Here is a 17136-nt window from a genome sequence, read left to right as displayed (position 1 = left end):
CGCTTTTACTTTTTCCCCAACTCTTAACTCACATTTTCATTAACCAAAGCAAATGCTCTCCCCTCTGTCTCTCTCTCTCTACCATAACCTTCTCGCCTCACGCCTCTCCCCTCGGTCTGCCTCTTCCCTCGGTCTCTCTCTCTCTCTCTCTCTCTCGCATGGCCAACAGATGAATGGAAGGGTATAGTGCCTCACGCCTTTCCCCCTCGGTCTCTCTCTCTCTCTCTCTCTTGCATGGCCGACGGATGAATGGAAGGGTATAGTGCCTCACGCCTCTCCCCTCGGTCTCTCTCTCTCTTTCTCGCATGACCGACGGATGAATGGAAGGGTACAGGTGCTTCTATATGAAATTTCCCTCTCAAAAGTCCCTCCTCTCAATCCAGCCAACGGTGGCAATTGGAAATGTCCGAGGCTTCGCTCCGAGCTCCGCGAGAGAAGACCAGTAGCCAGTAGGAGAAGAAGAGTGAAACACACTCTATAACCGTACCAGATCACCAGATCTAATACACTCTCCTCTCCTCCTTTTCAGATCTCTCTTTCGCAACTTGCAAAAGTCTAAGGTAAGTGTCTCTCTCCATGTCTCTGCAATTGCTCATCTATAGCTGTTCTTTCCTTTATCGGATCTTGGCTCAATGGCTTTCGATCCGAGTTCTCGGCATTTGTTTCTGGTTGATGCTAATTTCAGTCAGGCGTCCTTTTGTTTCACATGTTTTTTTGGTTTAAGATTGGGGAGAATTGCGGAACGAGGGGAATTTTGATTGAAGAAAGTAAAAATGGCGGGTGGTGCAGCTGGTGGTTTTGTTACACGGGCATTTGAATCGATGCTGAAAGAATGTTCGGGGAAAAAACATCTAGAACTTCAGAAGGCTATTCAGAATTATATAGGTTATGCTTCTTTTCAATTTGAAAGTGATAATGTCGATTTTTTCGAATGCATTTTCTTGTTTGCGATTGAAATTAGAGGTGGCTGTTATTGACTAGAATTAGCAATGAACAGTTTTGTTTTGGTTTGTACATTTCACCATCATCACAAACATCCGCTTACTATGTCAATTGTCCATTAAGCTGGAGATGAGAAAATTCAAGGTGTAACTCACTAGTTTGTTTTGTTGTAATAATTTTTTCTCAGATGGTACGAAAGAGGTCAATCAGGTTCAGCCTTCCGCTTCCAGTGAGACAAACAAAGCTGCATCGGTTGCTGGTGATGAGAGGTTTGTACTTCTTATTCCCCCCCACCACCCAAAAAAAAATAATAATAATAAAATAAAGATTAATGTAACTGTTACAATCTTTAACTTGTTCTTGTGTAATTTCTGTTGATTTTTTTTTATGCAATCAGGTCAAGTAGCACATCTTTAACATGTAAAACTTTACTTATCAAATCCTCTGTAACAATAAGATGTCCTTTAATTGTTGTGTATGGTATCTCTTTCTGTTGCAGTTCACTTGAAGATGGAGCTGCAAAATCTGAAACAGAGGAAAGCCAGTCACAAACAGTTCCTCACGATGCCGAGGCTATTCCAGTTGCTAAGCCAGTGAGCATAAGTGCAACTATTTCCACTGTCTTGGCAAGTGCTGGGAATACTTTGGAGGGGTCTGTGGCAGAACTTGTGTTGAGTCCTCTTCGACTTGCATTTGAGACAAAGAACTTGAAAATCTTAGAATCTGCTTTGGATTGTCTTCATGTATGTATTTGTCATGTTTTTTATTTTCATGCTCTGAATTTTATAGGTTAGCATTGTGTTTAAAATTTTCCATTTGGCTCTTGATATCAGTTCTCCTGTGCGAAAGATTGAGGAGATTGATAGATGGGAAGTGAATTTTGAGTTTAATTGAGAGATGTAATATGGGAACGGTAAATTTGCAAAACAAGCTTGAATTGTTGGTTTTTGATTTGCATGATCATGGAAAAAAAATATGAAATTCTCTTTTACTAGAGAAAGATATACAAAAAAAGAATATTAGCATTTTGTTGGAAGTGGTTGGATTGAGATGAATGGAAGTGGTTGGATTGGAAGGGTACGGAGGAATGGACTTCCAGGACTGAAACTGCTAATGTGCTGCATGAGCCAGTATGTCTCTTTTCATCTCATCTCATCTCATCTTGCAAGTCATTTATAATTTAAGTAGTTTCTTTTTCTCTAGAGTTAATTATGAGAAATTCATAAACATTGTTTGGTAAATGAAAATTGTATTGTTCTGCTTTACTAACTATGTTAGATCATTCCTTTTAGAGCCTGAAGTTATTATAGTATTACTCAGTTGTGTAGCATCTTTTTCATTTAAAACCGATGTCTTAGGTTTTATTCATCTTATTTTGTTTTTCAGACTTCACCTTCTGAATTATTGCAGTGATCACTAATTCACTATGATTAATGTGCATCATTATTCATTACAATGTTATTAATTAATTTGTTTGTTTTACTCTTATTTACAAATTCTTTGTGAAATGTTGGAATTTATTAGCTGATGAGATATTCTGAAATTTCATAATGTTCCAAGTGAAATATTTCTTTGTTTTAAGTTAAAGGACAGTGCTGCCGGTTAATTACTGTTTTGAAAGTTAGATGCTTATATTGTTCAGTTTGGGATTGATATAAGCAATGTGCTATATTATATCTTGGTACTTTTTTTTGGCTGTCTTCAGGTTTGGCATATTCAATCCTTCAACTGTTTATGATCATTTGGGAGAAATATATTCTGCCCTTATTTTCGGAAGCTTGGTTTTTTGCATTTTATTATACATAAAAGTAAGGATTTTGAATTGTTATGTAATACAATTGTTGTTCCCCTTTCACAAATATGAACTTAGAGATACATTTTTGACTCTTTCTTTCTGTTTTAAGGGCCATGTGGCACCGTCTTCCACTGATTCTGGCTCGTCTGGGAACATCATAATTGATTTCTATTGGGTAAGTGTGATTCTTCTGGGATTTCTGCTTTTCTTGTTTATTAAATTTGGGATGTGGTAAATTAGAAAAAAACTGTAATGAGATAAGGTTGTGAAGGTACATGTAAATTTAGGATTGTCGACTAGATTTTTGGAGTGTGACATTCTTTGTAAGGATAATTCACCTATCAGTTGTTCTTAAGTCTTATTCAAGGGCTTTGTGCTATCACATGTAAATACTATTAGAAATCACAATAGTTCTCTGCTTGATTTCTTCTTCTTTTTTATTTATCTAGTTTTTTAATTTAAATAATCATAATAATAAAATTAGCACAAGTCTTGGCACCACTTGTCAACTGTCAAAAGGACTTTGAGTGGATTTTTGGTGGTGGTGGTTGTTACTTGTTTCTGTTAGTTTTTTGTTGTTGTCATTTTTACTATTTCAATTTTGCTAGAGAGTATGTGCTTTGTAGCAGCTTAAACTCTGCTGGGTTACTAAGTGTATGCGGTCATTATTGAAATTTTCCCAAACCATAACTTTTGAATATCCTTTCGAATTTCGATTGTCTTTTTGCAGGGTATGGAACTCTATCCTCGCATTGGTAAAAACTTCGACATTAAAGTTTTTACAAATTGCAGATTTGGAATGATGTCTTGGGCAGTTCTAGCTGTAACCTATTGCATAAAGCAGGTAGTGTCTATGGGATAGTTGTGAATTATGCCTAATTATGTCAGTAATTCAGCATCACTTTGTTTATGTCCATGGTGTTGGTTGATGTGCCAGTTGCAATATGAATTGCATTTTAGGTTTGAAACTTGGCTCGCTTACAATTTGAAATATGTGGCAGCAGTGTAGCCATTGTATTGTGTGAACTTAGACTGTTAAAATTTTATTAACGAATCTGAGTTGCTTTGCCACAAAATCTCTACAATCCATTTCCAGCAGCCAATCATTTTCCCTCTTGTTCAAGGATTGTTTCTCTGTATAATTCATTTGAACAAAAAGAACACTTAATCTTACTTTACTGTGTGCCCATGCAGCTGGCCTGGTGGTTATTTCTTACCTCTAAATCAGACCCGACCTTCCTGTTTTACACTTCTACAACAGATTGCTTTGTGGACACACTCTTTAGCTCTTTTCCTAGTATTTAACGTCTATCTTTTTTCTTTTTACCAGTATGAAGTGAACGGCAAAGTGGCTGATTCAATGCTTGTTAATACCATATTGATGCTGGTGTATGTTACTAAGTTTTTTTGGTGGGAAGCTGGATACTGGAGCACAATGGATATTGCACATGATCGAGGTTCTACATCCTTTTATTTTAACTTTCCATCCTTGTTATCCATTATTTTATTAAACATCATTTTGGCAATAATCTTCTGGATGGTTTGATATTTTGGAACATGTACAAATTTAGATGTCTTATTATTTTTTTGAATGCATACTAAGCATAACTTATATTTATGAATTAAGTGAGATAGAAATAAGATAACTTGTCTTCTATGAAGTCATCATCATTAAAGTCTCTTACTTTCGTTACCATTCGAAGATTATAGTTACTTCCCCTTTAACCTTTTCCATCTATTGCTGTATTTGATCCCAATTACTTGGATTGGCTACCATGACGTTGCAAATTCTTGGCCTTAATTTTAGCAGATAAATTGTTTCTACTACCTAATTTTTCACTGTGATTAGAAGAGACCAAATAATTATTAAACAAATGTTCTTGTAGTGCTGAATTTATCTATTGCTTCTTTCTCGTTCTTTTGGTTTGTTCATACTTTCTCTCATTTGGATCATTGTACCTATCATTTTGACAGCTGGTTTTTATATTTGCTGGGGATGCCTTGTATGGGTGCCTTCTATATATACTTCTCCTGGCATGTACCTGGTCAATCATCCCGTACACCTTGGAACTCAGGTATAAAGTTTTCTATTCTAAGTTTATTTGGTCAATAAAATGTAATATTACTGCTTTTGTTCAGGAACAGTTCCAAAATGTTTTTCAACCTTTTCAAAATGTGAACACTTTTCTGCATTACTAGAGAGTAGGAAACTATAGCAATGGCTATGTAGATACCTTGGTGGGATTCAAACTTTAGACCTTATGGAAGCAAACCACATGTCTTCCCATTTGAGCTAACTCCCCTTGGTATACACCAGTAATATTATTATTAGCTTGTAAAAGCTGTATATTGGCAATTTGATTCTAGATTTGAGTTAGAAGCTGCAAATCTATTCTACCAGCCAAATGCAAAAGTTGAATGCTTGTAACTTTGTTTGTAAGCTGCCAAGCCCATGAGATGAGCGTAGACTTGATTTTTTTTGCAACCAACCATACTTTCTTTTCTGTCCTATTTCCCCATTGTCCCTGTTAAATTAATTCTTAATTTTAGTTGTCTACTTTGCTTTGTCACAGTTGGCACTCTACATCCTAGTAGCAGGCATTCTTTGCATATACATCAACTACGACTGTGATAGGCAAAGGCAAGAGTTTCGCAGAACAAATGGCAAATCTTTGGTTTGGGGTAAAGCTCCATCAAAGGTATATGGTTCTCTGAAACTCGTTATTTGGTTCTCATTATACATACAATTTTCTGTATATCTGCTGCTAAATCCTGCATAATTCTTCCCTTTCTGTTTCACAGATAACTGCCACTTACACTACCACAACTGGGGAAACAAAAAGCAGCATTCTTTTAACTTCGGGATGGTACGTTTTCAGGCTCTGCCATGTAAATCTGAACTAACTGGATTTTTTTTTCTTCTTGGTTATGAATGCGGGGGGTTCATAACCAAGAAGAAATATTAGCTGATCCAAGTAAGTAATTTTAGCTGATCCATGTAAATATAACTGCCACTTGTGCAATATTAGCTTTCATTCATAACCACTATGTCCCAGAAATATTAGCTGCATTTTTCTGGACTGTTCCAGCTCTTTTTAACCACGTAACTTACCTTACGAGTGCTACTAGTTTATTTGTTTGTATGGGAGAGACAAACTCTGATCATGTTAGTGGTTTCTGGTCCAACAGGTGTAGACAATTTACAAACCGATGCCAGTGTAGAGAAAAATAAATAAGTAGACGAAATGAATAATGGTTTGCGCGTTTTCATACAGATAAAGGCATAAAATCTTGACATGTGATTGTTATTGTAGGTATGGAAAATACTGGAAATCGTACTGCGAGAAGGTTCGGTACAGGGTCATCCCCGGAATTTACTGAGAAAATGTTGCACAAGTGTTTGTTCTATGTTGAGAATGGCATGTATATTCAGCCTTTCCAAATTAAATGATGGCAGGCTCGTATCATGTTGTTGTTATTGTTGTTTTTGTAATGGTCAACTTTATGGATGTTGTATTTCTCTCATCTTCAATGACCAAAAACTTTTCTTGTTTAGGAAAATTACTATAAAGTTTTGTTTCTATTTTTCATTTTTGAAGTAAAAATTGTTCAAGATTATAAAACTTTATTATGTTATGCTTTCAAACTTAAGTTAGAACTAAGATCTCATGAAGTAGACACATTTATGGTTTGAATTAGTTATTGTTTAATGTAATACTTATGGTTTATCAATCTATTGAGAATTACATTTTATGATTAATTTTGAATTTTTTTTATCAAAATACAATAATGAAAATCTTTTAATTAAAAAAAAACCATATAAGTATACTTATCAAAATAAAATTTAAAATTTTATTACTATATGTTATGATTTAAAAGCATATTATAAGCGTAAAAAATCGTTATGGTTTATATAATATAACAAACTAAAAATGTTATTAAAATAATCAAATGTAACAGTTGAAAAGTGTTATGAAAAAAATACAAGATTAAATTTCAAATTTATAATCAAAAACTCTATCTAAATGTTATTATTTGAATATTATAGCATCTAAAAATGTGTTATTGAATAGTTTAAGATAATACCGAACATAACATTAAAAAAATGTTATAGAAAAGACTGGACTTTTAATAACATGGGCTACGTTAGCATTTTCAGAAGTGCTATCAATAGTCCCAGATAGCACTTTTTAAGTGTTATGAATACTGTTTTTTCTTGTAGTGGTAACCAAATCGGATGGTTCAAATTAGCTTATACAGTTTACGTATAAATAAGGGAAACACTTTTCAGATTTTACCACCTTTCATTTTAAAATTTTCTTATATTTTCCTCTTCACTTCTGATCCCTCTTCTTTCTCAGAAAACCCAGAAACCGTTCATTGCATTTAGTTGTCTGGAGGTCTACCCAGTTATCCAGAGGTCTTCCAGGAACTTTTCCTTGCAAAGCCTACTTCCCTTCTGTTGAAGAATACACTGTAAGTGCCTTGTCTATCGATTTCGAAGAAACTCTTTTTTACTGGTCTCTTTTTTTTCTTTTTATGCTCATCCGCACTTCACCATAGTCCTTATTAGGTTGTTCTCCAAATGTTTTTGGCACATAGGCTTCGACTTAGGTTTACTGAGTAGGTCGTAAAATACCTCTAGAACTATGATATTCATAAAACAGGGTAATTTCTGGGTAAACTTGGGTAACTTATGGTGAATTTTAGGAAATACCCATTCGGGATATAGAAGATGAAATTTTTTTAGGGTTCGAAACCAGGTTGCTTAAGGATCACGCTTCTTGGGTGGTTTTGCACTAAACCGCCCCCCAAGGGAAGTAGTGGTCTGACACTCTGACACACGAATCCCTAAATATCAGGGGTTTTGTAATGCCCTGAAATCCCTAATGCGGTTTAATGGTTGGATTAGTAGGTCGGGAAGGTCATAATTGATTTATTATGCCATTAAACTATTATATGCATGTTTATGTGAATTATATTATAATATGATGTTAAATGCATGCATGTGGGTCCACATTTCATCATAGGGGCATTTTGGTAATTTGGCCCGTTGAGGGCGTAATTGTGTGTTTTCATGCATGTTGATGAACTATTGTTGAGGCCACATCATAATGTGGATTTTTTCGAGCCATTCGGCATGAGACGATCTTTGAATAACAAATTATCAGTTTGGTCATAAAAAATTTAAGTTCGGGGCTCGGGGTGAGTCTCGGGGTGGTTTGATGATTAGGGCATTACCGGGAATTAAAGGGTAACGGGATATGATTTTATTGGTATTTGAGAATAGCGGGGATTGGAGGGCATTAATTATGATTAACGAGATAGGTGGAAATGGACGGTTTTGCCCTTGGGGGTTGTTAAGAAGTGATTTAAGCATGGAGGGTATTTTGGTCATTTGACCTAGGCTATATAAAGGCTGAAGGCTGTAGAAACAGAACAAAAGACAGAGCCTTGTTACTTTCCTCACGATCATCGTCTTTCTCTTCTCCTTCCTTTGAATTTTGAAGCAAGTTTGGGGATTCAAGCTTGGAGATTGAAGCTTGAGGTCTTAGACTAGTGTTCAGATCATTGAAGAGGATTCAACCTAAGCTTAAGGTGACCATCAAGGAACTAAAAGGTTGATCGTTCTTTTATTAATTCTCACTCGAACCAGAGGTAAGAAAACTGCACCCCATATGTGACATGCATGGTTATTCTTGAGGCATGTTGAATGTTTAAATGTGGACATTGATTGCATATCGAATGCTTAGCAAATCTTGCTCACTTGTGCATAGCACTGACTAAATAGTCAGAATTGGCAATGGTGTCAGTATTAACTATGAAGTTGGGACTCATTAGTCAAGTTCGGCAGTAGTACTGAGCACTAGTCACATGGTATTGACTCATAAGTTAAGAACGGTTTTAGCGTGTTTAACGCAAGTCGACAAATATTAGATCTAATCGACATTTGCATTGAATGACTCAAATGAGCATTAATGCCGGACCGACCTAGAGTTCGATGAAAACTAAAAGCGCTTGTCTAGCCTAAGGCTAGTCACTTAGAGCTAGGGCCAAAGAGCCCCAGTGACTGTTTAGTCACATGGCTATGGGTGTTGAGCCCGAGTGACTTACCCAGCAGTCACTCATTTAATTGGAGCCAGGGCCAGAAGGTCCAAGTGACTGAATTGTCACATGGCTATGGGTGCCGAGCCCCGTAGTGACTTGCTCGTCAGTCACTCATTATGGTTTACCAGAACCTCAAGTGTTAAATCACTCATCTGATTAGAGCTATACGCTTCTTCATGGTTAACGTAACCACTGAGTGATATTCACTCATCTATTCAGAGCTATAAGCTTGGTATGATTATAATGATCATCATTTGATAATATTTATATGCAGTATTGAGTTTTCTTGCTGGGCTTTGGCTCATGGGTGTTATGTGGTGCAGGTAAAGGGAAAGAAAAGCTCACCCAACCTTGAGTGGAGAGCTTAGGTGGTGATGTGTACATATGCGGCCGCTTGACCACCACGGCCAAGGAGTTTCTCGGAGGAACTAGGGGGTTTACCCTATTTTTGCCGCTTAGGTCGGCAGGTTGTAAATTTTAAACTGTAATGACCATTTTGGATTGTAAATAACTTGTAAACGTTTTTATGGACCCATGAACAATTTTATGTTTTAAATAAAATATATCATTTCCTTTTGACTGGTTTTACACTGTAACCTATTAATGACACCTAGATGCACGTTTATAACCAAAGAACTCGATTAGCAAGTTAAGCACAGTTCAAAGTTCATAGTAACAATCTTGGAGTAACCATGGCGTTACAGGTTTGTTAAAAAATCGAGGCGCGTAATCTAGGATAGCGCGTGGCATCACACAACGGGCTGAGACTAACTCAACTCGTATATCAGAGACAACATTCCCCTCCGTACTTTCGTGCCATAAAAACTCTTAGGTCGCCTACTAAGTAACTCGTCATTCTTGTTCGTTAGGTGGTCTGATGGCTCCCAAGAAGAACGCACCCAGCTCGTCTGCCCAGCAAATAAACAAAGGGAAAGAGATCGCCCCAGAATCTCCCATTCCTCACTTCGGCCCACTGGTGGAGAGGGAAGTTGAGGTTGACCCCAACGCTTTCTTTGAGGCAGAGACAATCGCTTCCAAGATTACGACCCAAGGAAGGGTAATCAAAATTATACTGAGCCATAACATCGAGGTCAGGATCGGAGTCCTTATTGACCGACCTCCGTTCGAAGGGGAACAAAGCTACTCCCCTCTCCAGGACGACTTCGCGGCCTGGAGTGATGAACATTTGAAGGCGGGGGCCTTCCTTCCCCTGGACCAATATTTTGCCGACTTCCTAAATTATGTGAAGTTGGCACCTTTTCAGCTATCCCCAAATTCTTACAGGCTTTTGGCGTGGCTGAAATACTTATTTTTGAAGCACGAGTGAGAGGTCCCCACTCCGACAAATATACTGTATTTTTTCTGCCTCAAAGCCAACCCGGAACAAAAAGGTCGAGGTGACGAGTTCTATTACCTAACCATATCCCCAAACTCTGCTCCAATCATCGAACTCCCAAGCCACCCCAAAAACTACAAAGGGCAGTTCTTTATGTCGAACGAGTTCCGAAACTGTGAGCATCGATACTTCAACTGTCCTCGTAAGTTTTTTTTAGTCTCTGATCTCAGCTCGTAAAATTTTACTCTTTTTAAGACATTTTCCTTGTGCAAGCGCTAACTGATTTTATTTTTTGTGCAGCCATATTTGTGAGGAAGAAGAAGTCAGTGACCCTCGGGGGTCAATATGAAACATTGTCTGGGCTCCCACCCAGCAAGAAGGATTACCGCCAGCTCATGAATGATGTCACGATGCTGGCGTGCAGTTTGATTAGCCAAGGCCAGGCGTTGGCCTTAAGAAAGACCCGGGCTACTCTCCCGGTGATCCACGAGCTCCCGCCTTCTCAAGAAAAGGACTCACCGGCCACCGGAGGCGAGGAGCAAGAAGAGGACGAGGTGTCTCTTGTGCGGAAGAGGCGGGTTCCCCAAGCTGGTCTAGAACCCAATTTAGAACGAGCTGCATTGGGGGCAGCAGCCGACCCCTCAGGACAAGGTAACCCATACCCATATAGGGCATTGGATAGGGTTGTTTCTGACTTTAGGTTAGTTAGATTTAACCCAAATCAGCTCGTCCACCGTCACCCTAACAATCCAGACCGTAATGTCACCCTGCTCCAGTGTGTGGATCACTTAGTGTTGTGTCATGACAGCAATTACCCCAAAGGTACTGTTGTTGTCGACAATACTTTAAACTTTAAGTCTGCCATCTTTGAGCAATACAGGACCATCCGTAGGACCTGGCCTTCCCTACTCAAGGGCGCCTTTGCCCCGGGATTTAAGCAGTATGTAGACGAGTCTAGCCCCGAGGTAGAACCTGAGCTCGAACCTCCTAGGGTCCAAGAAATATTAGACTTAGATTCACCTTCTTCTCCAATAGTCCCAAGGCCGGAGGTCGTGATAATAGACTCCTCCCCCAGCCCGGAGGGTAGGACCTTTATTTATTCTTCTTTTGTATGTTTTTTACTTTACTTGCGAACTAATTCCCTTTTTGTTCTTTTCAAGCGACACGATGGAACAACCCAGAGCTCCTGACCTCCGTACGGCTTTCTAGGCTGGGAAAACCAGCTCGGGCCCTATCGTGAAGAGGCCCCGATATACAAATAAAACCCCTCCAGCAACAGGAAATGCCTCAAAATCCCCTACTAAGGGAAAAGGTACGAGCTTGGCATCTCCGGCGTCTACTGTCACTGAGAGGATTCTTCCTCCTCCACCTCGGTTCGCGCCTTCTCGGGATCAATTAATACAAGCTAATCCCCCAGCTCCTCCTGCCCCAGCTGCTACTGTCTTCATACCAATTGATCCCCAGGATCTGGAGAAGATCCCCGAAGCCTTTCGGGGAATCCTCTACGAGACGGCGAGCCACATGGTGGGGCACGCTTACAGAGCCAGCTCGAGGGACTTGAGGACGATCGAGGAGCGGATCCCAGAGAACGTCCTAGAGTCAGCCTTGGGGATGACCCTCACAGTAAGTTATCTTTCCTTGGTGACATCTTTCTTTTTATCATGTTAAAGGATGTAACTAACTTGCCTTGTTATTTTGCAGTCTGCCCTGGCTCAACATCGCAGTATAGCTTGGGCTGGGGCTAGAAATGACGAGCTCCAAGCCGAGATCAATGCCGCAAAGACTGCCCTGGTCGCTACCAAAGAAGGTGAGCAGGCCGCCAAAGCTGCTTTCGTGGCTGCTCAAAAGAGCGAGTACGATGCCAAGTTTGCCCTCGCCTCGTCCCTGGAAAGCGAGCAAGCTGCAAAGATTGCCTTGGCTACTCTCCAGGCTCAGACTGCACAAATTTAGGCTGAGGTTGCTGAAGCCAAAGCAAAATAGCTAGAGGTCGAGGCTGCAGTTAAAGAAGAGAAGGCACCCTCATTGTCATCAATGGAAGATATGTTGTATCATTGCTGGGCTTTTAACTAGGATGACAACTTTTCTTTCGTGGCTCATGCGCTGTGGGAACCGTACCTTGAAAAATTCAAGGCTCGGATATTGCTAGAACCATCAGAAATAGGGGATGCTTCTGCAGCGGGTGAGCAGGAAAGCGAGGAGGTCACATCCTCAAAGCATCCTGGAGGGGCTCAATGACAGTCTTTTTTGTTTTTTTTGTTTTTATATATGTTTGTAAACAATTTCCCATGGGCTCAGTTCGAGGTTTTTCTCCTCGGGACAAATTTAATTTCAATTTATATATCTAACTTTTAATCTATTTATCTTTCCTTGATTATCTCTTATGTTTATGACTTCTTAGACTTGTACATTCGAGATTTTAGGAATCGATTTTTAGATCGGGATAGATATTTTGAGCTCGGTTATATCCAAACTTTACGTGTTGATTTATATCATACATGTTAAGGATCAGGCCTTGAACTCGGTTATATCCGGGATTTTAAATATTTTAAACTTAGTTCGTGTTAGGTTTATTGATAACTCGAGCTCTTAGAAAAGCCATCGAATATTCAATTTTCCTAACTTCTAAGTTTTGTACCTAGTTGTATCCAGGGTTATAAGTGATTTAAACTTAGCTCGTGCTAGGTTTTTAGACATCTCAAGCTCTTAAAAACCCGTCGAATAATCAATTTTCCAAGTACCTAAGTTTATTGACCTGGTTGTATCCAGGGTTTAAGTGATTTACACGTATCTGACGATCTTGATCTTATTCTGATCCACCTCGAGTTATATGCCCCCTAAGTAACCAGAATGTAGAGACTTTCTTAGTTGCTTTTACAAACATCAATACAGGAGTTAATACAACCTTATAAAGAAAAATTATTTGAAACCATTTCAACAAGAAAAATCATTTAATAATCCATATGTTATTTAACTAAGTGGCTTTTATATTTAAGCCTTACATAGATGACTGTATTATTGATAATACTGTTTTAAATGCATGGCGTTCCAGGTCTGTGGGACTATCTCCCCATTCAGCCGAGATATCTTGAAGGTCCCTTCACGCAAAACTTCCACAATTTGATATGGACCTTCCCAGTTCGGGCCTAGAACGCCGTCTTTGGGATCCTTATTCACCAGAAAGACCCTTCGGAGGACCAGGTCGCCTAATCCAAAACTTCGTCTCTTGACCTTAGAATTAAAGTAACGAGTGATTTTTTGTTGATAGTGGGCGAGCTGTAACTGCAAATCATCTCGTTTCTCATCAATCAGGTCAAGAGATGCGTTAAGTAATTCATCATTCCGTTCCTGGCTAAATTTCTTTTGCCTGTGAGTAGCCACCCTAGCTTCGACTGGAAGGACGGCCTCGTTTCCAAAAGTTAAGGAGAAAGGAGTGTGTCCCGTGGAGGTTCTGTGGGAAGTTCGGTATGCCCAAAGTACTTGCGAGAGCTGTTCGGGCCGTACTCCTTTGGCCTCGTCTAACCTGTTCTTAAGGCTAGCCTTTAGGGTTTTGTTCACAGCCTCGACCTGCCAATTGTCCTGTGGATATGCTACTGAGGAGAAAATCTTAATAACGCCGCAATTTTCACAGAAGTTGGTGAAAAGATCGCTGTCGAATTAGGTCCCATTGTCCGACATGATCTTTTTAGGAAGCCCAAATCGACATACAATATTCTTCACCACAAAATCCACGACTCTCTTCAAAGTGATGGTTGCCAAAGGCTCAGCCTCTACCCACTTCGTGAAATAGTCGATTGCCACTACCGCATAATGAACTCCTCCCTTTCCCATAGGTAAGGATCCTATTAGGTCAATTCCCCATACTTTAAATGGCCATGGGGATGAGATCATCGTTAGCTCGACTGGAGCAGCTCGAGCAACTGTGGTGAAGCGTTGGCATTTGTCGCATTTCTGAACATGGGAGACGGAGTCTTTCGTCAAAGTGGGCCAAAAATCACCCTGCCTCAATATTTTCAATGCTAGGTTTTGCCCCCCAGCATGATCTCCACAAAAGCCTTCATGCACTTCTTGTAGAATGATTTTAGCCTCCTTAGGCAGAACACACCACAAGAGAGGCAATGAATGACCACGTCGGCATAATGTACCATCCACTATTACATACCTCAGAGCTTGATAGAGTATTTTTCTAGCATCCTTTCTTTCCTCAGGTAGCCTTCTTGTTGTAAGGTATTCAACTATGGGGGTCATCCAGGTCGGCTTTGTGTCAATCATCTCGACCTCTACCGTTTTTTCTGTCACGCTCGGACTTTCCAAGAACTCCATTGGCACTACATTCAAAGTCTCAGCTTCCTTGGTGGTGGCAAGCCTTGCCAAAGCGTCAGCATTAGAATTCTGCTCGCGAGGTATATGTTCAACAGTACAGTACTCGAATTCTGATAGCTCCCCCTTTACCTTAGCTAGGTATGCCACCATCTTGGTACCTCGAGCTTGATACTCCCCCAACACCTGATTGACCACGAGCTGGGAATCGCTATAATACTGTACGGCCTTCGCTTTGAGTTCCTTCGCCACTCTAAGTCCAGCTAGTAAGGCCTCATATTCGGCTTCGCTGTTGGATGCTTCGAATCCGAATCTCAGAGCTGTATGGAATCGATGCCCTTCTGGAGAGATTAATATGATCCCAGCTCTGGATCCGTTCTCGTTTGATGACCCATCTACAAATATTTTCCACAACTCCTGCATTGGTTCCTTCAAAAGCTCCTCTTGAAATCTGGTGCATTCAGCCACAAAATCAGCAAGGGCCTGACTTTTGATTGAGGTCCGTGGTACGTACAGTATCTCGAAATGGCTGAGTTCAACCGCCCATTTTAAAAGACGTCCTAACGTTTCAGGTTTTCGCAATACCTGCCTTACAGGTTGGTCGGTCATGACGTGGATTGAATGGGACTGGAAATATGGTATGAGCTTCTTGGAAGCCAATATTAAACAGAATGCCATCTTTTCTATCAGTTGATATCATGATTCAGCTTCGAGAAGTCTCTTGCTTATATAATACACTAGTTTTTGAGTGCAATCTTCTTCTCGAACTAACACGGCACTGACTGCACTTTCTGTCACAGCCAAATAAAGGAACAAAGATTCTCCAGACATAGGCTTAGACAATATTGGGGGCTCGGCCAAGTGCGTTTTTAGGTCGAGGAATGCCTGCTCGCACTCCTCAGTCCATTCAAATTTCTTGTTTCCTCTGAGCAAGTTGTAGAACGGCAAGCACTTGTCAGTGGATTTTGAAATAAAACGGTTCAGGGCTACCACATTTCTAGTCACACTCTGAACTTCTTTATGTGACCTAGGTGAGGGCATTTCCAATAACGATATGATTTTATCAGGGTTCGCCTCTATCCCCCTTGTATTGACTATGAATCCCATAAATTTTCCTGATGCCACTCCGAAAGTACACTTTTGGGGATTCAGTCTCATATTATACCTCCTCAAGATCTCAAAACATTCATTCAGATCGAATACATGATTATCGACAGTCTTGGATTTGACTAGCATATCGTCGACATATACTTCCATATTTTTCGCGATCTGACCAACAAACATTGTGTTGACTAACCATTGGTAGGTAGCTTTGGCATTCTTCAACCCAAAGGGCATAACTTTATAACAATATACATTAGTTGGAGTCATAAAGCTAGTATGTTCTTGGTCCGCAGGATTCATCGCGATCTGGTTATATCCATAATACGCATCCATGAAGGACATGAGCTCGTGACCCGCGGTGGCATCTACCAACTGATCAATCCTCGGCAGTGGAAAGCAATCTTTAAAACAAGCTTTGTTCAGGTCGAAGAAATCTATGCAGGTCCTCCACTTTCCGTTTGGCTTCAGAACCAACACAGGATTCGCGACCCAGATCGGGTATTTTGCTTCACGAATAAACCCACACTTTAATAACCGAGCTACTTCTTCCTCCAATGCTTCAGCTCGGACTGTTCCCAAACGTCTCTGTTTTTGGGATTTTGCAAGCACGCTTTTGTCCAAGTTTAGAGTGTCCATAATCACACTCGGGCTTATTTCCGCCATGTCTTCATGCGACCAGGCGAAAACATCTAGATTCCCTTGTAAAAATTTAACCAGCTCCTTTTTCCTTTCATCACCAAGATTTTTCCCAATCTTAATGACTCTTGAAGCGTCTTTGGGATCTATGTTTACTTCCTCGAGCTCCTCAATAGCTTGGAGCTCTGTTATGTGTTGAGTCTAGTTTATGTCATGTTTAGGTGGTGTTTTAGGTAGTCTTTTATGTCATTTTTCTTTCATATAGTGCAGGTTTATGCTTTTGTTTGTTTTGCAGTTTTTGTGAATAAAAGGAAGATTTGAGTACTTCGAGGAAAAAGGTCCAAAAAGAGAAGAAATATCCAAGTTTTGGTGATATTTTTGACAAAGGATGGATCTCGACGTGATTTGGAGGCGTTGGTGATTTTTCGGGCTTAAAAATGCATGACTAGAAAAATGTCTTAAGGGTCGCGGCATGAGTGCTTTGGAGCCACAACCAGCCCTTTAAATAGAATTGATGTTTTGGAGCAGAGACTCGAGCCGCGGAATGGCTAAGGAGGGCTGCAGCATAGCAGAGCTTAATCCCTGAAATCAGAGACACGGGTCGCGGCATGGCTATGGGAGAGCTGCAGCCCAGATATGCAGATCCTTAAGAATTACGGACATGGGCCGCGACATGGTGCAAGTTGAGCCGCAGCCCGCCTCTCCTAAAATCGAAAAATTAGGTTTTATAAAGAAAAATAAAGATCGGAAAAAGAGTTTGGAGGAGGGAACTAAGACAGTTTTTGGTGGCTGCAATAAGCTGGGAGATTTCTCAAGTGTTTGTAATTTTATTTACTTATTTATGTTGTTTTTAATTTCAATTGTGATTAGAATGACAATTATGAACTAATTTTCTATT

The 17136-nt window shown here is 39.9% G+C and overlaps 2 protein-coding genes across 2 annotated transcripts; both read left to right on the top strand.

Annotated features, from left to right (window-relative positions):
- Nucleotides 1-386: 386 nt before the first annotated feature.
- Nucleotides 387-1978, top strand: LOC133816083 (brefeldin A-inhibited guanine nucleotide-exchange protein 5-like). The gene is made up of 4 exons (XM_062248766.1): nt 387-560; nt 725-885; nt 1130-1211; nt 1442-1978. The coding sequence occupies exons 2-4, from the start codon at nt 774-776 to the stop codon at nt 1734-1736; spliced, it is 489 nt and encodes a 162-aa protein (XP_062104750.1). The 5' UTR covers nt 387-560; nt 725-773; the 3' UTR covers nt 1737-1978.
- A 610-nt stretch (nt 1979-2588) lies between these two features.
- Nucleotides 2589-6399, top strand: LOC133817974 (7-dehydrocholesterol reductase-like). The gene is made up of 8 exons (XM_062250647.1): nt 2589-2750; nt 2847-2912; nt 3468-3581; nt 4068-4194; nt 4712-4812; nt 5311-5436; nt 5540-5604; nt 6052-6399. Exons 1-8 carry the CDS (start codon nt 2604-2606, stop codon nt 6116-6118), a joined length of 813 nt encoding a protein of 270 aa, XP_062106631.1. The 5' UTR covers nt 2589-2603; the 3' UTR covers nt 6119-6399.
- Nucleotides 6400-17136: the final 10737 nt, after the last annotated feature.

The sequence above is a fragment of the Humulus lupulus genome, chromosome 2 (genome assembly GCF_963169125.1).
Source record: "Humulus lupulus chromosome 2, drHumLupu1.1, whole genome shotgun sequence".
Classification (NCBI taxonomy): domain Eukaryota; kingdom Viridiplantae; phylum Streptophyta; class Magnoliopsida; order Rosales; family Cannabaceae; genus Humulus; species Humulus lupulus.
The sequence above is the reverse complement of the archived record's forward strand: the minus strand, read 5'-3'. Positions and strand labels throughout refer to the sequence as shown.